Genomic DNA, 9,528 nt, shown 5'->3' with positions numbered 1-9,528 from the left:
TTCTAAACAAATTCGAATTTGGCGCCATCTACCCTACAGCGCTGAAATGTCAGTTTGATAACTATTTTTTCCCTACTCAACAATTAAATATTCGTTAAATAGTCGAGAATAGAACCTTTTATTTCAAATTCATTAAAATCTGCGATATTTTAAAACAGGTTTTCGGCCTCTGAAAGTGTCCAGTTGTGTTTTCACGAACGAATGCAAATAGGTTACCCACTCCCCCCGGAAAAGCCTTGATGTTTTTATCCCGAATTTGTGACAAAGAGAAATCAGCTGTCCAGGAGAGCACACGATGCGCTGATCTGCGTTGTTGTTTGACTTAACGTTTCCTTGTCTGTTTGCGACCAGTTGTCTTCAGGAAATCTTATCAAATATCGTGTACACGTTTTCCAACCTCTGATATGTTGAATTGATAAGTCGAAGAACTATAGAGTGTATGTAGTTTTGGGGCACCACCGATTCGCGTTGTTACTTTCGTTGTCGAGTGTTTTGCTTTCGTCATCCATCGTCAGGAATGGGCAATTGCCTTCAAGGTTGCGGTTGTTGTCTTTTCCCTAGTAAAGATTATTTTTCAGTTTATTCATTTATGTTCATTTTTCACTTCTGTGTCTTTGTGAATAGTTCTCTTTTAGCTGCAGCCATCTTTAACTACACAGTGGTGTGGAAGTTTCGTAACCTATGCCTTTGTTCTTTTTCAAGGTCTGACCTCGTCCAACGATGGGGTCTCATTGCTTAGGGGAAGTGAGACACCACCACCATTGCTGGAATCCCAGTCGTCATCAGATTTGCAGCTTCATGCATCATCTTCGTCAGGAATAACTTTTGGGCCACCACCTCCATACGAGGTTTGCTTGCGTAAACATTTTAAAACTTTGTTTGTGCGCTACTGAGAGAACCCATTGTGCAGGAATCTATGCCCATGTATCACCCAACTCCCAATGTGTCGAGACCAGCTTCCCAGCTAACCGAAGAGGAGCAAGTGAAGATAGCTAAAAGGATTGGGTTAATCCAACACTTACCCACAGGAACCTATGACGGTTGCAAAAAGAACAGAGAGTACGATTTGCCCTTACCTTTTTCTAGCACCGATAGTTATTTTGTTAATAACTGTATTAATCTATATTTGGATCTTCAGGTGTGTGATATGCATGGTGGAGTTCATGGTAGGTGATGCCGTTCGATACCTTCCATGCATGCACACGTATCACGTCGAGTGTATCGATGATTGGCTAATGAGAAGTTTTACCTGCCCGTCATGCATGGAACCGGTTGAGTCGGCCCTACTCTCGACCTACGAAGCCAACTAATTTTATTGTTAAAAAAGGCGTCATCACTTCATCAGTTTGCTCTCTAAAATTGAGCTGTAATCTGAGCTGGGAACTTCGCATTCGACAAACCGGAGTAACGCGTCATTGCAATGAGTGATAACTGATTCTTTCTTTTGGTTCCTTTTCGAAAGTATTAGGCGACGGTCGAGGAGGAGTCCTATTGAACTAAGTTATCCCTATCTAAGAAGAGAGCCATGTGTGATAATTTTTCGATGAATCGGTTGTTCAGAAAGATCAGGAAACTCTTCCGTGCTTTTTCGCGCCTAGAGTCCGTACCTCTGAATTTGATATACAAAGCCACTTTGTACTTTTCTCTTTAGAATCTTCTTTCTATATTTGCGGTAGGAGAAACATTGTATCACGAATGCTAGTTTTTTGTTTTGTTTCCTTAGCCATTTTTTTCTTTTGTTTTCTTTCCACGTCGCTAGTCTCTCGATTTTCATTCTTGCGCCTAAGCTCGTTTCGTTCTCATTTTTGTTATTGTTGCAATGCTTAGTTTTCCCTTCTTTACGTTTCGTATCATTAGAGCAAGTTAGTAGACTCATGTGGGATTTAAGTCCTTCAATTTTTTTTTTTCATCTTCTTCTTTATCCATGGCTGCCTTGTAATTGGCGCATTGCGCGCAAACACAAAAGGCATTCCATTGCGTTATTCACTTTGCAAATATTTCTGAAATACGCGGCATATATATTCTTACACGTGGTACGTCGGTGTAGTAAGTACGGTCTATTAGTTTCAAATAATTATCCTTTAGGGGGGAGGCATCTTTTCTTGTAATTGGATTTCATTCTTTACTATTTCATCATTTAGTGAAAAGTCCTTTTACTTTGGTGATGAATCGTTATGTTTAATGAAAAATGTACCGAGTGCTATTCTGCTGGTGAGTGTCGTTCCTGTAATAACTCTTTCGTAACGGCAAAATGCTAGTCCATCCCGTATTTGTGTGAAATATTATTGTAGCGCGTTCGGGCGGCTTGGTTTCGAAATCATTACATGTGTCGGATCATCGACGATTGTCTTGACGAGTAGCTCGTTGATTTTGTTTCACACTCGTTTGTCATTGGCGGAATTAAAATCGGAGAAATTCAACTAAATTTTCATTTTTTTTTTCATCATTTCAGAGATAACATTCTCAAGTATTTGTTTATTGTTTCACCAGGAATTCATATATTTCTTCCACACTGATGAAGCTGACAGACAGGTATCATATCGATTATTTGGTTAAAACATATAGCAATAAGAAAATCTTATTGATTAGAATTTACACATTTGCATCACTAGGACTTAATAATGAGGACAAACGAATTATTGAGATTGGGGTACCTCCGATCAAAATTTAGTGCTCAGTTTTTTAACTGAAAGACAAAAGGACGCCTAACAGTGTCAATAGACGGAGACTGTCGAATGTAGAACGCACAGTTAAAAAGATAATGAAATATGAATAGAGTCATCACCAAACATTGCACAAAATTAAAGCCATTCAGAGATCATTGTACTGGAAGATCAAGACTTGCAGCAATTGGATTCTGACCAAGACTTTTCGGCAGCACCGTCAAGATGAGTTGTATCCTGTTGACCAATAGGCCCATCATTCGAATTCGCATCCTGAAAAAATACCACAAAATAAAACAAGTTTGTTAAACAGATTCGCAAAGAAACAAACACCAACAACCGATCACGGTTGTCTTGCCTGGCTAGTTTCCTGGCGTTGATTTCTCATTGTCTTTTTGAGAGCAGCACAAACCAATAAAAACACTTACGGTAGCAACACTAAGATTCTTTTCTTTTACAGTTTAAGGTAAGCAAAAGGTTTACCTGAATAAGCTCGCGGGCTATTTCTTGAAAAAGCTTATCCACGTTGCTGCAGTCCTTTGCTGATGTCTCAATGAAATACATGTTATTCATTCTTGAAAATCCTTCTCCAACAGCAGGTGGAATTTCCCGGTCATCACGATCAACTTTATTGCCTAGAAGAAATTTATCGGTTTATTTCAATCGCTCAAGTTATTTATTGCTATTATTTTTTTGATTTTTTGATTTTTACTTACCAACTAGAACTCGAAGTACTTTAGGACTCGCGTATTCTTCGACTTCTCTCAACCAAACTGGCAGACAGTCAAATGATGGTTGGGCACTTACATCATACACCAAAATAAGTGCATGTGCCGATCTGTAGTAACTCTGCGTTATCGATCTAAATCGCTCTTGTCCAGCCGTATCCCAGATCTGGAGCTAATGAATTAATGAATTATTAGTATGAAGCCCTTTCATCCAATTTTTCCTATGGCACTTAACAATTCTAATGACTATTGTTTTGTGTAAGAAACCTTTTAACTTGGTTTGCAACATTCACACCTTGTTCTACACAAATTCACAAGAAAAAGTGAAGTCTTATGTGGCTATTTATTTTTAATGCAATAATGTCACATTGTCTTCCGTGGATAAACTAAATAGCAGAGGTAGGAATTTGGAATGGCAAAAGATTAGACTGAATTTTACTCAGAGTAACATCCTGCACAACCAATAGGTCAGTATGCATTTACCTTGATCTTTAGTCCATCAATTTCTACTGTTTTGATCATGAAATCAACTCCAATTGTGGCCCCTTGCCCAGGAGGGAATATACCCTTTTGTGCAGAACAGATGCATGTAAAAATTTTCAAAGAGATATGTTCATGAAACCGAAGCACACAAATTAAATGGAACTTACCTGAGTAAACCTCCGGACCAAACATGTTTTCCCCACTCCTGCATTTCCAATCAGAACCTGAAAACAAATAGAGAAATTTAAAATCTTGATTGGGTGATTTCCCTGTTGTATTGCAATGCACTTAAGGGGTTTCCATATTCTAGCTTTTCACATTAAACAATCAAAAGCCAAACTCACAACTTTGAATAAATATTTGTAATCTTCCATTGATATAAAATCGACTACCAACTAGATAGCAGTCGAAAACTAATAGTTTTTGTGGAACCTTTGCACATTTAGTCACTAACGGTAAAGGCCAGATCAGGAAATTTCTGCTTCACTGAGCAAACAAGCCATTTCATTGAAGAAGTTTCCCGAATAAGTGCACAAGTACTCTAGTCTAATCGACTTGGTTGTTCATGATGTCTGCTCACGAGTTTCTCGTTGTTGCCGTTTGTCTCACTACCATCTAGCGGAAAATAAATGTACTCCAACCTACCATCTAGCGAGTAGTTCCATTAGCTGAGAAGACAATGTTATCTTAGAAAGTTGGACAAATAATACATGGCGAACGAGAAAGAAAGTGATCTGATAAACCTGTGAATAGGATCAGGAAATAGTAACGAGCCTGTCCGATGGAAGGTCACATGCGTGATGTTTGTGTCCTCGAAGAAGAGGTAATACGCTTTGACCTTTGCACCTCTTTTTTCAAGAGAAAGTCTTTTTATCAAACCCAGCCTCCAGTTACGACTGTGACGTACAACTACTATTGATTTTCTTTTTGCTTCCGATAGGTCGTCTATGATCAGTCCCAGTTTGGCCTTCTAAACAGCCAAATTGATGACAGCACTGTATCTCCTGCCCTTCTCAATGATACCCTACGTAGCAAGAAACCCATAAACAAATGGGGTAAATTGGCAAGAACAGCAGCTCTATGTGGGGCTTATATATCTCTTGTAAGCAAAGAAACTTTTTGTAAAGTGAAATATTCACAATTTTAATGCTCTCAAATTTCATGTAGGGACTATGTATGTCTGTTACTGGACCTACACTTTTGTACTTGAAAGATCAAGTCGGATCTACCATTTCAGAAATATCTTATATCTTTACTGTTCGGTCTGTTGGAACTTTAGGGGGTGCTTTCCTTGGTAGATTTCAACCATCAACCAATGGAAAATCATGGAAATTAATTTCTGCTGTTTATTTTAGGTAGCGTCTTGCTTGACCGATGTAATCCATATTCAGCATTTTTTGTGGTTATTGCAATGATGGCTATAAGTGTTGGATCTATGGTAATTAATTTTTTTTCAATCAAGGGGTAAACTTTAACCATGTCTTTCTTTTTTGTAGCCATGGTGCAAACATATCTGGATGCTGATGGTTTCTTCATTTGTTGTTGGGATGGGCAATGGGTTATTGGATACAGGAGCTAGCACTCTTTGTCTTCAATTATGGGGAAAGGACTCAGGGCCCTACATGCAGTCTTTACATTTTTCCTTTGCCGTGGGCGGATCGATCGCTCCTTTACTCGTGCAGGCTTTTATCGCTGAATCTTCAAATACTGCCCTTAACAATACCAGCTCATCACGTCATGTTCGGTCTGCCACCCAACCACTTAACGTGAGTGAATTAGAAGATGAAATGACGACAATGGCTTCAATCATAAAAGCCATAAGCGAGCCTCCGGTTTTACAGACAAGCATTTCTTCGAATTCAACGACTCCCGCGCTCAATCCAAATAATCTTACGAACAATCCAGTTTCGGAAAATACGGCCACCGCGTCATCTAATCAAACCGTTTCACAGAATCAGACTACACTGGCAGGAGACAGGCAGAAAAAGAAACCGAAACCAGCTGTCATTAATGGGCAAATTCTAGGCCCTTCTAGCCAATATGATAACGTCCCCCTAAAAATAGAAACTCCTCCACCCCAAGAAATCGTAGTGGCTACTACGACTGCGGCATCGAATGAAAGCCAAACTACAATCACTACTACACCTTCGAACGCTGTAGTCGTTTCGAATGATACACCAATAGCTCAAAATTCAAGTGTGATCGAAATACCGACTATGATACTCAAACAACCCAAAGACACGGAAGAACTCAATGGCAATCGCAGTTTGAGTAATATTACAACTGGCTCGCTTGAGAGTGAATCGGAAATCACCGGAAATGTTACCACCCTTTCATTGACAATTCCAAATACTAGCACAGCAGCATCCACTGTGACCGCCGTTCCTGCGTCTACCGTAACAACTGTTACACTAGCTTCCACGTCGGATGCTGCCGGGGAATCCCAGAGTGACAAATTACTCTTTGGCAATATAACGATGGGTAATGAAAATAAGAAAATAGCCACGTGAATGTGAATTGATAAATGTTATTTTTTGCGTAGATGCTAATGAAACAACATTCCCTGCTACAACGATTACATCACCTACTACTCATATTTCAACAACATCGTCCACGCCTCTACCCACTGCTATTCTTACAAGTTCAACTGAGAAAACGTCATCATTCCCTACTGTGGTGCAATCTATACCTATCGAAAACGTTACACTGCCCATTCCAGTTGCCACAACATTGCCTGTCGATCCGGCAGAAGTTTCAATCGTCAAGAGTCGTGGAAAGTACAGAGGTCAACAAGATGGAGTCAGCTTAGCGGTGCCTTCGTCTCCAGTCGTAGCCAATGAGTCTGACACCATCATAACAAGTAGCACTACCACGCCAGCGGTCAGCGAGAGTGACGTTATTATTGATCGGGCACCCACAAAGGTTGCTGATTATCTGGAGCGTTTTGGTGTTACGCGGATGCATATGTTGTATACCGTTATCGCAATCATAGTGTTGCACACAGCCTTTTTTTTCCTCTTCTTTTTGTGCTCTGGCACCCGCAGCTCTACCGCTGAACGTCAAACGTCAGATCGGAAGATTAAGGCCTTCCGACCGAATGCCAAGCGATCCTTCGTGGTTCTGATGTTCTCTTTTTATCTGATGTACGTTGGCTCAGAGGTCGTGTTTGCTCAGTTTCTTACTACCTTTGCCTTGGAAAGCCCACTCAAACTAGCAACTTCAACGGCCAATTACATCACCACCACCTTTTGGGTATCTTTTGCCGCTGCCCGATTTGTTGCAATATTCGTTGCGCATTTTACCAATCCCACAATCATGTTGATTTTCAACTTATGTTGTACTGCGATGGGCTCCACGACTCTCTGCATAGCTGGGCAAACAGACGTCTCGATTCTGTACGTCGGTTCAGCTATGGTAGGCGTCGGAATGGCGTCTACGTTTGCAACGGGATTCTTGTGGACAGAAACACACCTGCTTGTTACTAACAGGATCTCAGCAGCATTTTCCGTTGCATCCTCGATGGGAGAGATGATATTCCCAACGGTAAATATTGAAAATTCCAAAGATTGTTTCACGTTCTTAACTAAATGTATCTTTTTTCTTTTTTTCCATCGTATTTCGCAGGTAACTGGTGCTTTTATCGAGTCGAAACCTATGTCCCTGATGTACATAGTTTTAGGATGTACCCTTTTAATGTCGGTAGTCTTTTTTGGGGCTTGGCATTTGGCAAAAGGCAAAGGAAGATGCTTCCACAATAGCAGTAAGGGCTATCACCTGGCCCGTCAAGCCGAAGATGAATCTTTGCGAAACTAATTTGCTAGGATTTCATTGAATGTTTGGATAGAGGAAAACGTTTTTTCTTCATGTTTAACTTACAAATACGAGTGAAAGAGGCGGGATTCGGTTTATGTCTGTGATAGAAAATGATGAAGAGCTTGGTCGGAATCCATTTGCGTGTATTTTTCTTTAACCCTTTAAATGATTGAAATATCCAATTTTTGGAAAGGAATTCTAGAATTTTTTTCATTGTGTTCCTGATGGCCTAAAAAGAAAAGATTTTCCAATAAATCTTCAACTTGAATTCAACTAAAAATTGGTGAAAATAAATTCAAAGCCCAGTTACACCGTTTTTGGCTTTTTAAACCATAAACGAGTATTGAACATGCAACTTACTTTGACCATTCGACAGTCAGGATAAGATGATCGTAACCGAAACCGTTGAGGGTCTTGATGGCTCGCTCGGCGTCCTCTTTTCGTTTGTAACTGACGAAGGCGAAGCCTCTAGATTGCCCGGTATTTTTGTCCTAAAAATCCATAGTACGATTTTCTCATTTTTTTATTTATGGTAGCAGGTGTGCTTTAGCTAGAAAAACCAAATCGACTGACCTTCGAGAGGAAAATGCGTGAGATTTCGCCAATCTTACCGAACAAATCATTAAGATCGGAATCACGTGCGTTTTCGGAAAGATTGGTTACTCGAACAGTGCAGCCTTCGTCAGCTATTTTTGTGCAAGATAAGAGGTATTAGAATTCTGTAAAGATTTTTTTTTATCGCGTACGTGTTTTCTTACATATTTTAGGTAGTCTTTAAAGAATGAAATGAATACGCTTAAATTTATAAAATCGATCTTACTTCGTCGTCCCATTGCCATGGTTTCTCCCTTTCTGTTGCCTCCATCACGGAGAGCAGGCGCAACATATGCGCTTCCTTCTTTACCACCTTTAGCTTGAGGACCTCCCGCTGCAGCTGCAGCCGGTGGAGGACCAACTTTCTTTTCTTCAGCCTATAGTTTAAAAAATGAATTGCTAATAAATTCCATTAGAAACTTACAATTATTTTATTATACCTTATTGAGTGCTTCTTGGACAGGTAAAAGGGTGTCCTTGTAAGGACACTGTGTTGTCCAATGGTCCTCTTTACAAATACGGCACTTAACAACACCTTTTTGCATGCTTTTCAGCTTCATAAGAGGATCATCTTCTTTATTATCAGGATCTTCTTTATTTGTGATAAACTGTGGAGGAAATCAAGTTCTGAGTTTATTTCCATGCATTGACATGAACATTTGGAATGCTGTTGATAAGGTAATACCTGCATTGACACATCTTCTGACACGATTGTGGTTGCAGGATTTGGACCAGGCTTATCCTCTTTAGAAAGACCAAACTTTGGCCAACTTTTTCGCTGCGCAATGGCTTTGGCCACATACCTCTTTTCTATTTTATAAGTGCGAACCACTTTAAACTTTCTATTATCATCATCAAGGCCATATTCTGTGATAATTTTCAATCCATTTTTGTATTCTTCCGTGTTTGGAGGTAAACCGAGTCCTAAGAAAACCCCATCAAGTTAGAAAAATTCCTATTAAAATACCGTAAAGTGGAAACTAACCATCGATATCCTCAACATCATCAGCCCAGCTGGATTTCACTCTGAAAAAGGGGTGAGATTTAAATGAATTTCTTCTATTTGGCTAAACAAATGAGCCAGCCTACTTACTCATTGTCAGCAACCGGCATCTCGGATAAGTTTTATGACAGTCAGGTAAATTATCAAAAAATCGAAAATTTCCCTACTAATTTCCCTAACGGCGAATGTGTCAGCAAGCAGCCATTAGAACGTGTGTTGAACATTGCCAAGTTTACAAATTCGG

At 39.8% G+C, this 9,528-nt stretch overlaps 4 protein-coding genes across 6 annotated transcripts; 2 read left to right on the top strand and 2 right to left on the bottom strand.

The window, feature by feature from the left end:
- The first annotated feature begins 250 nt into the window (after window positions 1–250).
- On the top strand, window positions 251–2,353 carry LOC116928147 (RING finger protein 11). 2 transcript variants are annotated; one of them, XM_032935252.2, is made up of 4 exons: window positions 251–560; window positions 703–848; window positions 911–1,059; window positions 1,139–2,353. In XM_032935252.2, exons 1-4 carry the CDS (start codon window positions 518–520, stop codon window positions 1,308–1,310), a joined length of 510 nt encoding a protein of 169 aa, XP_032791143.1. In that variant the 5' UTR covers window positions 251–517; the 3' UTR covers window positions 1,311–2,353. The 2 variants fall into 2 exon arrangements, with proteins under 2 accessions (XP_032791143.1, XP_032791144.1); XM_032935253.2 differs by having other exon boundaries at window positions 252–536.
- Window positions 2,354–2,455: 102 nt separating this feature from the next.
- On the bottom strand, window positions 2,456–4,422 carry LOC116928146 (ras-related protein Rab-30). Of its 2 annotated transcripts, XM_032935250.2 has the most exons (7): window positions 4,219–4,422; window positions 4,042–4,098; window positions 3,875–3,958; window positions 3,380–3,563; window positions 3,147–3,298; window positions 3,022–3,054; window positions 2,456–2,936 (listed from the first exon to the last, which is right to left on the bottom strand). In XM_032935250.2, the coding sequence occupies exons 1-7, from the start codon at window positions 4,246–4,248 to the stop codon at window positions 2,835–2,837; spliced, it is 642 nt and encodes a 213-aa protein (XP_032791141.1). In that variant the 5' UTR covers window positions 4,249–4,422; the 3' UTR covers window positions 2,456–2,834. The 2 variants fall into 2 exon arrangements, with proteins under 2 accessions (XP_032791141.1, XP_032791142.1); XM_032935251.2 differs by lacking the exon at window positions 3,022–3,054 and having other exon boundaries at window positions 4,219–4,417.
- Window positions 4,423–4,535: 113 nt separating this feature from the next.
- LOC116928141 (serine/threonine-rich protein adg2) lies at window positions 4,536–7,996 on the top strand. The gene is made up of 7 exons (XM_032935243.2): window positions 4,536–4,697; window positions 4,815–4,976; window positions 5,042–5,168; window positions 5,230–5,312; window positions 5,371–6,355; window positions 6,417–7,417; window positions 7,499–7,996. The coding sequence occupies exons 1-7, from the start codon at window positions 4,656–4,658 to the stop codon at window positions 7,685–7,687; spliced, it is 2,589 nt and encodes an 862-aa protein (XP_032791134.2). The 5' UTR covers window positions 4,536–4,655; the 3' UTR covers window positions 7,688–7,996.
- Window positions 7,814–9,521, bottom strand: LOC116928144 (eukaryotic translation initiation factor 3 subunit G). Its single transcript, XM_032935247.2, has 8 exons — window positions 9,375–9,521; window positions 9,267–9,307; window positions 8,967–9,205; window positions 8,722–8,889; window positions 8,508–8,658; window positions 8,261–8,373; window positions 8,048–8,178; window positions 7,814–7,916 (listed from the first exon to the last, which is right to left on the bottom strand). Exons 1-8 carry the CDS (start codon window positions 9,392–9,394, stop codon window positions 7,898–7,900), a joined length of 882 nt encoding a protein of 293 aa, XP_032791138.1. The 5' UTR covers window positions 9,395–9,521; the 3' UTR covers window positions 7,814–7,897.
- Between the last annotated feature and the right edge of the window lie 7 nt (window positions 9,522–9,528).

This window comes from Daphnia magna, linkage group LG7 (assembly GCF_020631705.1).
Source record: "Daphnia magna isolate NIES linkage group LG7, ASM2063170v1.1, whole genome shotgun sequence".
In the NCBI taxonomy this organism is placed as follows: Eukaryota; Metazoa; Arthropoda; class Branchiopoda; order Diplostraca; family Daphniidae; genus Daphnia; species Daphnia magna.
This window is presented reverse-complemented; position numbering and strand designations above follow the sequence as displayed.

Coding starts and splice junctions, on each gene's coding strand:
- LOC116928147 (XM_032935252.2), top strand. CDS start 518: ATGGGCAATTGCCTTCAAGGTTGCGGTTGTTGTCTTTTCCCTA. Junction 849..910: donor GGCCACCACCTCCATACGAG/GTTTGCTTGCGT, acceptor CCCATTGTGCAG/GAATCTATGCCCATGTATCA. Junction 1,060..1,138: donor GGTTGCAAAAAGAACAGAGA/GTACGATTTGCC, acceptor TTGGATCTTCAG/GTGTGTGATATGCATGGTGG.
- LOC116928146 (XM_032935250.2), bottom strand. CDS start 4,248: ATGGAAGATTACAAATATTTATTCAAAGTT. Junction 3,959..4,041: donor TGGTCCGGAGGTTTACTCAG/GTAAGTTCCATT, acceptor TCTGCACAAAAG/GGTATATTCCCTCCTGGGCA. Junction 3,055..3,146: donor TAGCCCGCGAGCTTATTCAG/GTAAACCTTTTG, acceptor GCTCTCAAAAAG/ACAATGAGAAATCAACGCCA.
- LOC116928144 (XM_032935247.2), bottom strand. CDS start 9,394: ATGCCGGTTGCTGACAATGA. Junction 9,206..9,266: donor TGATGTTGAGGATATCGATG/GTTAGTTTCCAC, acceptor GGGTTTTCTTAG/GACTCGGTTTACCTCCAAAC. Junction 8,659..8,721: donor TCCAAGAAGCACTCAATAAG/GTATAATAAAAT, acceptor TTTAAACTATAG/GCTGAAGAAAAGAAAGTTGG.
- LOC116928141 (XM_032935243.2), top strand. CDS start 4,656: ATGGAAGGTCACATGCGTGATGTTTGTGTCCTCGAAGAAGAG. Junction 5,313..5,370: donor CTATAAGTGTTGGATCTATG/GTAATTAATTTT, acceptor TCTTTTTTGTAG/CCATGGTGCAAACATATCTG. Junction 6,356..6,416: donor CTTTGGCAATATAACGATGG/GTAATGAAAATA, acceptor TTTTTTGCGTAG/ATGCTAATGAAACAACATTC.